The following is a 15,112-nucleotide window of genomic DNA, read 5'->3' on the forward strand; positions in this document are numbered from 1 at the left end:
TGTTCTTTGGAGATCTCCTTGGTCTCAATGGTGTTCTTTGGAGATCTCCTTGGTTTCAATGGTGGTGTTTGGTTAGTGGTGCCTCTTGCTTAATGGTGGTGCAGCCTCTGTGGCCTTTCAGAAAAGGTAAAGTGTATCTACTGACAGACCACATGATACTTAGATTGCACACAGGGGGACGTCCTGTCACTAATGTAAGGCAGCGCTATTCATCATGCTGAGGGGCACTCGCTTCACTGGGTCAACTAAAGCACACATGCAACGTCTTTCCGGTATTTCACAATCCAGCAGTTTATTATTTATCATAAACCGCTCATAACCGAATCCATCTCAGTGGCTCGCCGACATGTTACACATATAATGCCCAAGAGCCTTTCCAGTGACAGATATGTCCACTTGGCTCCAGATACAGCCTTCAGCAAGGAAACAATATAAATGTCCACATCAAGCAGTGCTTTTACCTTTGCTGGGTCGTAGCTGCTTCAGTCAGTTCGGTTCTGCCACCGCTGTGGCTTCACGGCTTCCCAGATGGGCCTCCGGGCCTCGTACCTTCAAAGGCTACTGGTATCTCAAAACACAGGGAAGATCCAGCCTCGGCGTTCCAGGCTAGTGGAGTCCCACACAGGGACCAGGCTTCTCGCCCTCCAAGGCCACTGGCATCTCTTATACACAAGGATCCAGCATCTGCCTTTCAGGCTTCACCAGGCTTCACACTCTCACGGTGTCCCACACACAGGAACAGGCCTTACGCCTTTCTCACCCTGTCTCAAAACTACCATGGTTTATATATCCTCCAGTGCAAACATAGGACCTGTGCTGATGTCACAGTCATGTGATCAGTCACCTAAGTGGGAGGTACATGGTCAGCCAAAACACACCCTGGACCATTACAGTAATGCCGCAAGCCGCTGCATTACAGTAAGCATGGGACTTATGAAAGTAATTGCTTGCACCAGAAATTTTTAGAGGTTTCATAGCAAAAAGGGATGAATATGCGCATGCCAATGTTTAGTTATTTGATCCAATTTATATTATGCCTATATTTTTCTCACTTCACCAACTTAGACTATTTAGCGCTGATGCATCACACACAAATCGGATTACAAAAATATTTAAACACAGGTTGTGATGTATCAAAATAGGTAAAAAGTCAAGGGAGGGTGAATACTTTCACTGTATACAGTGGGGGAAAAAAAGTATTTGATACACTGTCAGTTTTGCAAGTTTTCCCACCTACAAAAATGGAAAGGTCTGTAATTGTTATCGCAGGTACACTTCACCTGTGCCTATCAACTAGTTGTTTTTGAAGAGTTTCAGCTTCAAAAAACTCTGCAAATATATATATATATATACACTCCAAGGGTATGTGTACAATTGAGTCTATTTTGCTGACTTTTTGGAGCAGAAACTTTAAGTTTTTAAAAAGTTATGAGTTTTTGAGGAGGATTTGGAGATTTTTTGCTCTGTTTCCAATCAGTTACGGCGCTAAAAACTTCTAAAAAAAACTCAGTGTGAACATACCCTAAGGGTGTGTGCACACATGACATCTTTTTTCCGGGGGCAGAGCCGCAGAGTATTTCTATATCAAGTCGTTTCAGGAAAATACTGGTGGTCTTTATCCTGAACCCGCTTTGCTGACGGCATTGTTTTTGCTCCACCATCGGCGTCTTTTCTAGGTACTTTCTATCAGTAATGGCTTCCTAGTGGAATTAACATGCTACTTCTTTTAATCCTTTTACAGTTTCCAAACCCTGAAGCTGTTAAAAGAAGTAACAAAAGACTGAACATGTGCACAGCGGTGTCGCATTGACATTGCTGTACACCATGTTCATTTTTTGCAGCGGTTTTGCTGTGTTTTTTCAAGCGGATTCTGGGTGAAATATTCCTGGAAAAGACAAAGTGTGTAGATACCATAACTCTTCAGTCAAAACTCGTTTTTTTTTGTTTTTGTTTTTAAACACCTCTTAGTTTTTGGATAGTTTCTGCTCCAAAGCAAATAAAGTCAGTGTAAAACATCACAAGAGTCCAGAGGGTGGGACTTACTACTTTTGTCTTTCTTAACTAGATGTAAAACATCCTAAGAGTCCAGAGGGAGGGGCTTACTACTTCTGTCTTTCATAACTGAGTGTAAAACATCCTAAGAGTCCAGAGGGAGGGGCCTACTACTTTTGTCTTTGTTAATCAGTGCAAAACATTCTAAGAGTCCAGAGGGAGGAGCTTACTACTTCTGTCTTTCATAATTTACTGTAAGACATCCTAAGAGTCCAGAGGGAGGAGCTTACTACTTCTGTCTTTCATAATTTACTGTAAAACATCCTAAAAGTCCAGAGGGTGGGGCCTACTACTTTTGTCTTTGTTAATCAGTGCAAAACATTCTAAGAGTCCAGAGGGAGGAGCTTACTACTTCTGTCTTTCATAATTTACTGTAAGACATCCTAAGAGTCCAGAGGGAGGAGCTTACTACTTCTGTCTTTCATAATTTACTGTAAGACATCCTAAGAGTCCAGAGGGAGGGGCTTACTACTTCTGTCTTTCTTATTGGTCCTTAAGGGACCATTCAGGGAGATTAATTCCCCCCACTACTATTTTACCAAAGTTTCAATCCAAAGGGAGTCTAAAATACCCTGCTAACAATTTCCCTCTAATATACCTACTGCAAAAAGTCCAAAGAGTTTCTATTAGCCCTCAGTGAGGTTTTCCCCACCCCATCCTACACATCAAACGCTAAAAATGACCCTCGGATTACACCATCTGACTCCAGCAATCACAGAGCCGTCATCATTTGCAGCCATAATCGAGATGGATTTGATTTGAACAGCCCCCTGAGCAGCAGCCTCGCTACCTGAGATTCCATAACGAGGGTACCATCATGTGCCATCTTCCCGGCATTACCATGCATCATATTTCCCAGCTAATGAATCTTCTTTCGAGAAGGAATACACATAGCTAATTAAGTGTGATAGAAAAGGCTCTGCTTAATTTAGACGGGAGCTGCCCCTAAAGCGCGCAAGGGGTTAATGCTCTACATAACAGCAATCATTAGGGGCAGAAAGCAATAAACTGCGGGGTGACCTCCGACCTCCCTTCTCCCTTATGTGTAATTGGCATTTATAATTCGGCAGGTGCTGAAATTCTCTTTATTTGCCACAGACGGTCCGTGTTATTGAGACGATCTCCATTCGGCGTCGGTTTTAAACCTTTCTATTCCCCGACGGCTCTTGTAGGACACTTGAGAAATAAAATCCACAAGGTCATAGGTCAAACCTTAATCTCCAGAGTCTTTTCCCAGGATAAAACCCTCAGCGATCATCAGCTTGTCATATTGATTCGAGGCCCTGGAGGGGACTGCGCGGCTGATAAATATAGACAATATTTGGATTGTGTATTACAGACAGATTAGGCGGCCCCCCGTTAAACCCACCATCCATTTTAATAAAAAATATGCACATTTCATATTTTTTCTCTTCTATATACATTTGTATTTATTGATATATTCTATTGTTGTTGTTGTTTTTAATTATTATTATTTTATTTCTATTTATTTTACAACTTTGGAATAAATCCGACTTATTTTATATTAGTACAGAAGCAAGTTCTGCCTCCTTCCATTCCTTTTCTAAATTCTCTGGTTTGGTTCTGTATAAGTACATCAAGGGAAATCTTTAAGCTAAATACAAATGCTAAAATAGCATTATAACAGGCTTAAAGGGAATCCTTCATCACCTTTTTTTTGTTATGTAATCTGAGAGCAGCATAATGTAGGGGGGCAGAGACCTTGATTCCAGCGATGTGTCACTAACTGGACTGTGTGTTACTATTTTCATAATATCAGGTGTTTTATCAGCAGGAGATTATCACTACGGGACTAGTTGTCTCCTGCCTGCTAGTCCTCCTGCTCTGTATGGTCTAAAGCCACGCCTCTGTACAAACAAAAGCAACCAATCAGTGGTGTGGGCAGGGTTATACAGAGCTCCGCTAGATCTGCAGCAGAGAAAACAGTCATTGCATCAATTGACAGCAAGCAGCCCAATCAGTGACACATCACTGGAATCAGGTTTTCAGCCCCTACATCATGCTGCTCTCAGATTACATAGTAAAAAAAAAACTGCTGACAGATTCCCTTTAAATAGTGACCGTACTTTCAGACAACTTGATCTCAATGAATAATGTGAAAAAAATAGACAACGTGTAAATCAATTTATTGAAAAATTGTGTCTCACCCCCTAAAAAAAAAAAATGACTCCAAAGTGCTGGCCACTAGGTGTCTCCCTTCTCTCTAGCTTGTTATCCACTGCCTGTTGTAAAGTGTAATCAGCCTCTTTCAGCAAAGACCCTGAGGCAGATTATAGTAAGTGCAGCCTATAGGAAAAGGCACAGCCAGACTTTTCTTGAAGCTAAAATGGACTTTGCTGCCATGTCTCTGCATGCAGAATGGCTTGCCCCTCCTTATCTATACCCTTCCCCATAGGAATCCATTTTTTTTACAAAAGAAGCATCATTGGATTCATTGGCAGTTACTATCAATTCAAGACTTGTATCTAAAAGTCCCATTATTTTCTAATTCTCCGTATTATATATTTAGAATTCCTTCCATTGGTGCCTCTTGTTTGTTAAAGAAGCACTCCTCCCATCAAAGAAGAGGAGATTATTTACTTCCATTTACTTATTTAACATGTCTTACTTCTAATAAAAAAGTTTAAAAAAAAAGGATTGCGTATGATCAGCTATCTAGAAGAAAGGCTCTGCTTAATTTCTTAAAACAGCGCCGCCGTTTACAAAGGCTGAGTCTGGCATTGCAACTTAGCCACATTTATTTGCGCTGCAATATCAAAATCAGCCTGTGGATAAGAGTGGCACTGTTTCTAGTAAAAAAAAACAAAAAAAAAAAACAAATTGTTTCATATATCCACAATACCTTAAAATTCAGTCTGAGTGAATCTGCAGAAATTCTACTTGAACTTGGCCAGGTATTTATTGTATGCAAATTCCATGTGCATTTTATGCTCTGAGGTCTCTCCTGTCCTCAAGTGAAAGATAAAATTTCTCACCCAGCCAGGGGCGTACATAGGAATCATGGGGCCCCATAGCAGAAGCTCTAATTGGGCCCCCCCCCAAAAAAATTAAATAATTGTCAGGGTCACCAAAGATCAGATCTTACAACTTTCCATCCTTTACATAGTAACTTTCCTCCTGCTGACGTCCTAGATCTCTCTTTCATTGCCCCATAAAGTGTGATGCCATTAAAAGAGCCCCCCAAACACAGTATGAAACCTCCATGGTGAATTCCTCCACATGCACAGTATAAATGATCCTTCTGTACCCCACCTCAACTCCCAGGGTAAAGTATGCTGACCCCAACACAGTATGATCCCCCAACTGTGAGCCGCTAGAGAGGATGGTACATAATAAGGGACGGCGCTATACATAATAAGTGAGTACACTATATACTAAGGGACTATGCTATACATAATAAGGCTACATTCCTGCATCTGTGTGCAGTGTCAGTGTGCTGCCCTGTTTTACTGACGCATTGAGCATGTCCTATTCTAATCCTCAAAATCGGATCAGAACAGGACATTCTCTGACCCTCACTGATCTCATTCTCAGATCCATGATTTTCATGGATGTGTGAATGGATCTATAAAACTGTACGAGTCCGTGGACCATCCGATAAAAAGATCTGGCAGCACACGGACATTTCACACAAATGTGATAATGTGGCCTGAGGGATTTTACAGATAACATTATCACTCCAAGTCACACAGTGCAGATATAGAATAATATTTACATCCAGGCACTTACCGCTGACGTCTCATCTGATCAGTCGGTTTCTGCTGCTTCTTCTCCACCTGGTCAGACCTTCATGTCGACATCTCCCAGCCACTTCTCGTCTTGTCACGATGATCTCCAGCCTAGAAAATAACAAGGTTACATATATTGTATATATATACACACATGTCTCCGCCACACTGCGCTCCTGACTACAGATATGTAGCCCCACCATTAATATACTATTAGCCACTTAGTAATCAAAATATATAGTGATAAGCAGCACTGTGTCCCCCATTAACTGTAATCTGCACCGGCCAATAATATAAATTATTCAGTCTCTGTGACTCTCCCCAATTAACTGTAAGGCTATATGCACACGGAAAACATACAAGGCTTCACAGTACAAGCAAAGTGAAACCCCCATAATTGCTCTCTCCCAGCACCCCCATCATTGCTCTCTCTCAGCACCCCTGTCATTGCTCTGTCCCAGCACCCCCATTATTACTCTGTCCCAGCACCATCATTGCTCTCTCCCAGCACCCCCATCATTGCTCTCTCTCAGCACCCGCATCATTGCTCTGTCCCACCACCCCCATCATTGCTCTCTCCCAGCCCCCATCATTGCTCTGTCCCAGCACCCCCATCATTGCTCTGTCCCAGCACCCCCATCATTGCTCTGTCCCAGCACCTCCATCATGGCTCTCTCCCAGCACCCCCATCATTGCTCTGTCCCAGCACCTCCATCATTGCTTCTCCCAGCACCCCCATCATTGCTCTGTCCCAGCACCTCCATCATTGCTCTCTCCCACCACCCCCATCATTGCTCTCTCCCAGCACCCCCATCATTGCTCTCTCCCAGCACCCCCATCATTGCTCTCTCCCAGCACCCCCATCATTGCTCTCTCCCAGCACCTCCATCATTGCTTCTCCCAGCACCCCCATCATTTCCTCTCAGCACCCCCATCATTACTCTGTCCCAGCACCTCCATCATTGCTCTCTCCCAGCCCCCCACCATTGCTTTGTCCCAGCACCCCCATCATTGCTCTCGCCCAGCAACAAGTCATTGCTCTCCCCTTCCCCACCATCCCCATCATTGCTCTCCCCAGCCCCATCAGCCCCATTATAGCTCTTCCCAGCCCCATCATCCCATCATTCCTCTCCCCAGCCCCATCAGCCCCATCATTCCTCTTCCCAGACCCATCATTCCTCTCCCCAGACCCACCATCGCTCTCCCCCCACCTCCCCTCCCCAGCATTTCAGTAAAAAAAAAAAACAACAACTTACCTCAGCTCGCTCCCCTGCAACAGCATCCTCCTGGTTGCCGGCAGCTTTCTTCCTGACCCAGGCGCGCGCTGCATGATGACGTCATCAAGCTGCGCGAGCCTGGGTCAGGGAGGAAGCAGAGGACGAACCCTCCAGCTCCGCTGCTATTCTCCTCCTGACAGCAGCGGAGCTGCAGGGATCGCTCCTTGACCGCCGCGTGCAGGGAGCAGCTGCATCTTGCGGGCCCCTTGGTGCAGCTGCACCGGCGGCGGTATGTCCACCCCTGGACTGCTATGGGCCCCCCGGCTGACGGGCCCCATAGCAGTCGCGTGGTCTGCACCACTGCACCCAGCACTGACCTGTCCACCACGCAGGTCCAACTGTAGTCGACTTCACCGAAGTACGTTCTCCCTGGCATCCTCTGCACCTCGGGCCCCTGGCATCTTGGGCACCTGCCATATCACAACAGTGCTGGGCAATGCCTGGCCATTTGGGGTGCCAAAGATGCCAATGAAGAGTAGACCGGACCAAAAAATACAACTAGAGCAGGGCTACGCAGTTGGACAGATGAGAGCTGGGTCTAATTAAAAAAATAACCCCTTGCTTGCCATCTATAATCCGGCAAAATGCTAGTCACCTGGTTGCCATTTTGCTGGATTCATTTAAAGTAAATTGCAAAAAAATTTGTAAAATTCGCCTGGAATCTATTTACTCATCTCTACTCTAAAATCATACACATCTGACTTCTTCATCCCCAGGAACATGGAAGGTGCTGTGTTCCTCCATCTAAGTAGTCTACACCTGCTGGCACATGGTCAGCTGCTGTCTGTAGACAGTGCTGTGGTTATAGGTGTATAAAGGTTGTGGATACGCCCATTGTCCAGTGCTCAAAGGTCCCAAAATTCCTATTCCCCATATGAGAAGACAATTGCAAATAATGCATAATAAAGGAGAGCCTTGGTGTAGATTTTGCATTGGGGTCCAAGTACTTTAAAGGAAGTATATCAGTCTAAACTACAAGTATAAAATAAGTACATAGCCTTTAAGGGGGTATAGCCCTCTTTAAAAATTACACGTTTAGTGTTCTGATTGTTGTTTCTGTTATTAATTAATTTAATATGCTAATTAGGCTGCTTGGTGCACCCTCGGTGTGGCCAAGGAGCTCAGTGCACTGTCCCACCCACTGGTTTTGCATGTCCCTCCCTCACTGGTGATTGACAGTGCGGTCTTGCATGAGCTTTCTCTGCAGACTGTGCTCTTTACAAACAAATGAATGCTGTCAATGACCGATGAGAGAGGTGAAATCACGCAAAACCACTTTGTCAAACAGTGCCGTCAACCTCTTGGTCACACCTAGGGTGCACCGAGCACCATCATTAGCATTTCTGATTAAACCTCAGCTACTGCAGAATGAAGGCAGCAATTAGAACATTGAAGGTGAGATTTTTATAAGGGATATATCCTCACATACTATGTGCTTATTTTATTATGGCTCTTTAATCTGTCAGCAGGTTTTTGCTGTGTATTCTGAGTGCATCATGATGCAGGAGCAGAGAGACTGATTCCAGGGATGTGTCACTTACTGGACTGCTTGCTGCAGTTTTGATAGAATCCCTGTTTTCTCAGCTGTAAATGTAGTAGTGGTCCCCCGCCCACACCCCTAATTGGTAGCTTCCTGTGTGCATTGTCAAGAAGCTGCCAATCAGTGCTGGGAGTGGGGTTATACACATTAGCTGGACTGCCTGGCACTGGACACCTAGCCCTGCAGTGATAATATCCTGCTGATAAAACACTGATTGTATTGTAACTATAACAAACTGCTGAGCAAGTGACACATTGTTGGAATCGGGCACTCTGCCCCGACATCATGCTGCTATAAAGATTAAATAGCAAAAACCTGCTGACAGATTCCCTTTAAGTAACTCAAAATATCCTGTAACTCCCATCTGAATCCCTGGCTCTTCTCTATTTCTGGGAAATCAGTAATTTACCTTAGCAAAATATTTTTTTTTCCAGTTGACCAATATTATGAAATGACAGAATCAATTACTGTTGTAAGTTTTATTAAATTAAGTTGTGTTTTTTTTTTCTTATTTCTTTTTTTTTTCATCCTTAAAGCACCTTAAAAGAACATAAGACCATTAATTTAAAAAAAAAATGTATTTCTCTCCAGAAAAACATGCAGTCCTTCCTGTGACGGCAACGACTCTGAGAAATCATTGTCTGCTCGTATGATATAATGGCTAAAAACTACCCTTCTTGTCTATGGAGAAAATCAAAACCAAAATATAGAAAGTAAATAAAAAATAAAATAAAATAGTTTAAAACGTCACATTTACAATAACTCGTCACAGTTCAAATTTGATAATTCCACATCACGGTGACACTCATGCAGTTTCAGAGAAGACAAGGGACATCTTTTATCGGTGGCTTCAGTCTTCCAATATTCTAGAAGGGGGGAAAAAAAATCTATTTTGTACACAATTCTATACAAATACTGTGTTCTTCCATTATTTTTTTTTTTACAATAATCGTTCATCTGAAATGGAAAAAAAAAATTGAGGTCGCTGCTCATGCTTTTTTTCCAAACTTTTCTGGGGCTGAAGATGATCCAATCGCTTGATATCTTCTGAACTTTTGCTCACTGCTCAGTTTAGAGGGGGGAAAGGAGAACTGCACAGATATGGCTGTCGATAGTCTCTAAGGGTCCACTTTTTTTTTATTGTTTTTGCAAGGAACAAACTGGAAGCCCTCATGATGCAAAGTAGGAACTCTGCATGGAGTACAGTCGGTCAATGGGGTTTCCCACTCTGGCTTGCATGGAGTTGACTTCTGACGAAGCCAAGAAGCAGTCACTGAGACTTGTTAAAGAGGTATCACTGTCGATATCGTGAAATATGGTGTCATTACCTGGTGGGGAAACAGAAAGACATTAATAATTATAATCAAAATCACTAACAATAAAAAAAATGCAAAAATGGCAAAATAATATGAGTTACACTTATGGAATTTGTTACATATTTTAAGAGTTCAGATTTCTAAACACATCACCACTCCTGACTTTTCTGCTGTTACTTGTATTGCAACATTCAAGGCACAACCTACGCCACTCCTGACTTTCTGCTGTTACTGGTATTGCAACATTCAAGGCACAACCTATGGACAAAAGTGGCAGTGTCTGCAGAAATGGCAAAATAATATGAGTTACACTTATGGAATTTGTTACAACTTTTAAGAGTTTAGATTTCTAAATACATTGCCACTCCTGACTTTCTGCTGTTACTGGTATTGCAACATTCAAGGCAACCTATGGACAAAAGTAACACAGTCTGCAAAAATGGCAAAATAATATGAGTTACACTTCTGGAATTTGTTACAAATTTTAAGAGTTCAGATTTCTAACCACATCGCCACTCCTGATTTTCTGCTGTTACTGGTATTGCAACATTCAAGGCACAACCTATGGACAAAAGTAGCACGGTCTCCTTTAATCTTATGGACTGAGGTCTAAGGGATAACATACCGGCTCTGGCATGCCAATGTAAGGAGGCTTATTCCCTGTGCAATGCTCCTCTGGGAAATTTAATGTGCAAATTGCCTCTTCAGAGAGGAAGAGGGCTAGAACTCTATAGTGCCACTTGTTGGAAGCAGAAATCCTACAAGTCACAAGTCTTGCAATATGACTTAGGATAAAAGCCAAATCAGAATCTCAATTTGACCCAAGTCATATTGCAAGACTCGTTAAAGGGTCGATTGTGACTTGTAGGATTGCTGCTTCCAACAGGTGGCGCTATAGAGTTCAAGTCCTCTTCCTCTCTGAAGAGGCAATTTGAATATTATGCAACTTATTAAACAAAATGTAAAACAGCTTCATAAAAAAACAAATGTTGAATGGTATAAGAATAAAAAATTACTTAAATAATGTAAAGTACGTCAAAGTTTTGGTTATTACCCCTGATATTTTACATGATAAAGAAGTTAATATTTATTGTGGAAAAAAAAAACAATTTAAAGGGTCAAACAAAACAGTAATGTAGCCTAAGAGCTTGTTCACACAATATGTGTTTTTTTTGCTATGTTTTTGTCCTTTTTTTCCACGTTTTTTTTTACCAATATCAGCAAAGTGAATGAGATTTCTGAAACCTTGTGCACATACTGCTTGTTTTTTCCTTGCAGATTGGAACCTTCAAAGCTTTTTTTTTTTAAACCTGCAGAATGTCAATTCTTTCAGCATTTTTCACCCATTCAAATGAATGGGAAAAAAGGCAAAAAAAAAAGCATCAAAAATGCAGATAAAGCGCAGATAAAAATACAAGAAAAACGTGGATTCTACATTTTTTTCTGCCAACGCTCTGGTTTTTGCAGCAGAAAAGTCTGATGCAGATACTCAATGTGTGCACATACCCTAAAGGGTTTTTCTAGCAGGCAACAGATTGGCTGGAGTCCGCTGCTACGTCAACCACTGATTGCTACTACATCTCCGAACATGCTTGACTATTGCCCAATAAAGACTCCTCTTCACCAAAGTCCTGTAGATTTGGGGGATGGTGAACTGGGGTTCCCTGTTCTAGTGATTGGTGTTGGTCCCAAAACTTGGACCTCATCCATCTGTTTTAAGAAAATTTGCAGAATGAGTTAGTTCACCCCTTTTCTCATATGGTGGGACCTTCCAACACTCTCCAGTCACTGAATGCTCTTCTTAGTAGGCATAGCCTATCTAGTCAAATTTGGCCCAAGTAGACAATTGAGAGAAACAGACTATGTATAGGGGAAATGATTATCCCCAATATTGTTTCAATGGACCTAACCTGTTTATATCAGCCCTATAGGTTCCAATAATTTTAAAAGTCAACCACAACCCATGGCTTAAAGGGTATCTGTCATTTATTTATCTAAAACTCAGTGGTTTGGAGCTTAGGTGTCCAGAAGGAGGTTCTAAATCAGTAATTGACAGATATTTTTAGTTCTACAGAATAAACTATAAATTAATCTGCTCAGCTTCTTCTGCTCTGTAACATGATGCCTGCAGGTGGGACTAAATTTTACCTGAGACAGCTTCCCTTTCAGCCTTTATTCTTAATGACTGCTATAGAAGTGTATTAATAGATACTAAGAAGGATGAATATGGAATATAAACATAAACTAGACCACTCCTTTCATCATCGATTGCCTTGACTGTGTGTCTGAGTGTGGTTCATACCCTCAAAGATGCAAGTAAAAATTCAGCTTTTGTTTCGAAAGAAGGAGTCCACCTAAAATCTCAGCTACGAGTCTACCTAAAGTCTCAACTACATGGTCTTTGCTTGTTGGTGGACTTCACAGACGCCTTCAGCTATCTGCCTATGCCTTAGGCAATGGTTGTGGTTGTAATGACCCATATAAGAAATGCGACTGTGCACACGAACAGTCTTGGAAAACTGTGGGCTATTTCCTATACTGGTTCCCAAACAAGTCACCTAAACAAGGAAATGGGCTTCGGAAAGACACCCATGGATCTCCTGATTGATAAGGACTTTGTATGTGAAACATTAGGGTGGGCACCTTTAAGCCCCCTATACACATTAGACTATTGTCGATTGATCGGCCAAAATAGATGGGTTCAGCCCGTTCTAATGTGAATGGGGGCACTGGTCAACTGATTGAGGGGGAAAATGTTGAGCATATCCAATTTTAGACGGTTTTCCAGGAGATAAGCCGCCAGCACAGATGTCTATCAGTGGCTTTCTCACAGAGGACACGGGCAATCGGCCGAACAAGCACTCCTGTATATAGGAGAGATGGCTGTTGGCCAAACGATCGGCCGACAACCATCTAATGTGCATGAGTGTCTCTTGATGGAACTGATATTTTTAGATCGGTGAATAGACTAGTGTTCATGACTTACTCAAACCCCTAAATTCCCACCTCTAAACCGAACATTGTGCTGTGAACGGAGCACAAAAAAAATTAAATAGCTTAACCAAATATGAATAATATGACTGGATTTAAGGGCATTGGATAGGCAGTTAAAAATGACTGTTCAGACCAAGCACATGCTCCTGGTGTACCCTTGGTGTGACCACACCATTCAGTGCGCCTTCCCACCTACTTGTATTCCATCTCTTCCTTTAGTAACTGCTCTGGCATTACAGGAACCGAAGAAACAAAGATCTAGATGTAAAACTAGTAGGTGGGAAGGTGCATTGATTTATTTGGCCATGCAAAGGGTGCCCCAAGATCCTGGGTCCCCTGAGATCCTGTGCTTGGTTTAGACCGTCAATTTCTGCTGACATACTCCCTTTAAATTGGACATTTGCATTAATAAGATTGGTTACACAGTCGTAGTTTTTTAAGTATTGGCATGCCTTCTCTTCTCCCAACAGCGTTATACAGGAATTATAAAAGTACAATCTATACTTGGTGATACTCAGTGTCATTGTGCAGGGTTCACGCAGCTTACCATAAGGATTCATGTGGTCACCTGGCATTTGAGGAGGGGTGAGTCCTTGCTGGAAGGGGTCTGTGCTGTAGCTGTTCTGATCCATCGAGACGATCTGTTGCTGTTGGGGGGCCAGTGGGGCGTATGAGGTCATCATCCCTTCCATGCGGCTGGACATGACCTCTGACGGGTGACAAGGAGCCACATTAATGCACTCAGTCCTGCAAAGTTTGTTATCTCTTTATCATTTGTCTGTTGATTCTTGCTAAATTTCATTCTATTAAAGAGAACCTGTCCTCAAGTTTTTAAACCCAAAACTAACGTCATTTACGTAAAATACCTGTAATACTAATGACGTCCATACCTTTGTGTCTCCGTTTTATAGAAATCCATCGGTAATTTTTTCTGCAAATACAAGGGGCTTAGCCTGCACTTACAGCTCTCTGTCCTATCTCCATCTTTCCCCGCCTGTCGCCCGCCTCCCGTCAGTAATGTCCTGATGACATTGGAAAGCCGGACTATCGATCTCTGTATGTACCGTCACCGGGAAGGAAGGCACTTGCGTAGGATCTCAAGAAGGGGTGCAGGTCACAGACAAGTAAGACGGGGAAAGCTGCAGTTTGTAAGTGCAGAGTAAAACCCACTGTATTTGCATCTCATTTGCATAAATATTTGCCAATGGATTTCTATAAAATGGAGACACAGAATCATGAATTATCAACATTATAGGGACTTTACATAGTTTGGGGTCTATCAATCTGCTGACAGTTTCCCTTTAAATACTAGCTGCTACATAAACATTGGCAGCCATTTCCCCTTCTAAAAATATTCACTGAGATTTAAATGGGTTGTTAAAAATAAAAGAAAATAGCTCCAATCATTTTTGATAACACGTCAAACACTCCTATCCATGGTAATGTCTTGTATTGCAGCTCAGTCACAGTCTAGTAATAAGGCCGATCTACAATACAATATATAGACATTTGTTAGGAGTGACGCTTAATCGGGGGTGAAAAAAAGATCATTTTTTTCCAACATCAAAAATTACTTTTTTTTTACAGGATAAAATAAAAATCACTGTAACAGGTTAGATAGAAAAGTTAACATGGGGCAAAAGATTTTGTATTAATAAGATTAATCAGGTTATGATGTATATTAGGGTCACAGGTTGAAACACAATTTCAGACACACAGCTTCAAGGCAAGAAAAGTGAGAATATTCCTGGCTATTTGCTAGAAATTATTACAGTGGTGCGAGTTAACATTGCTGAAAGTCATCACTGGAAGTTTCGGACTTTGGATAGTGTTCCTCATAGAGTTCAGGATACATAGAACACTTGGTTTGGAAGGATTTAAGCTAGAATTAAGGCTTTACAAAGGAGCGGGATTAAGTTTAAGGTTCTGAAGGATAACGTTTGGGAAACATTTTTATTTTGGATAAGGCTCAAATTATATTGATATTATTTTAGATGGCTTTACATATTGGAAAGATTTATTAGGCTTTTACTATGGTTTTGGTTATGGCTAAGGTTTTTGGCAGTATCCGATATATGGTTTTCATGAGGATTGATACCTAAGGTTTAAGATATTACTTGTAAATTTACATTTTTTTCCACTGGTAATCTTGAAGATTAATGTGAAATATTTTGCTTCTTAAAG

The 15,112-nt window shown here is 41.9% G+C and overlaps 1 protein-coding gene across 1 annotated transcript in view; it reads right to left on the bottom strand.

Annotated features, from left to right (window-relative positions):
- Positions 1-9,187: 9,187 nt before the first annotated feature.
- The window catches only part of LMX1B (LIM homeobox transcription factor 1 beta), a 159,119-nt gene continuing 153,194 nt past the window's right edge, over positions 9,188-15,112 (bottom strand). The window contains exons 7-8 of the mRNA XM_073639771.1: positions 13,476-13,637; positions 9,188-9,946 (exon numbers count right to left, since the gene is read on the bottom strand). Coding sequence (XP_073495872.1) covers positions 9,789-9,946; positions 13,476-13,637 — 320 coding nt within the window. The 3' untranslated portion in view covers positions 9,188-9,788. The remainder of the gene's footprint in view (positions 9,947-13,475; positions 13,638-15,112) is intronic.

Source organism: Phyllobates terribilis, unplaced genomic scaffold (genome assembly GCF_046119375.1).
Source record: "Phyllobates terribilis strain yellow unplaced genomic scaffold, ASM4611937v1 Scaffold_7__3_contigs__length_470593459, whole genome shotgun sequence".
Classification (NCBI taxonomy): domain Eukaryota; kingdom Metazoa; phylum Chordata; class Amphibia; order Anura; family Dendrobatidae; genus Phyllobates; species Phyllobates terribilis.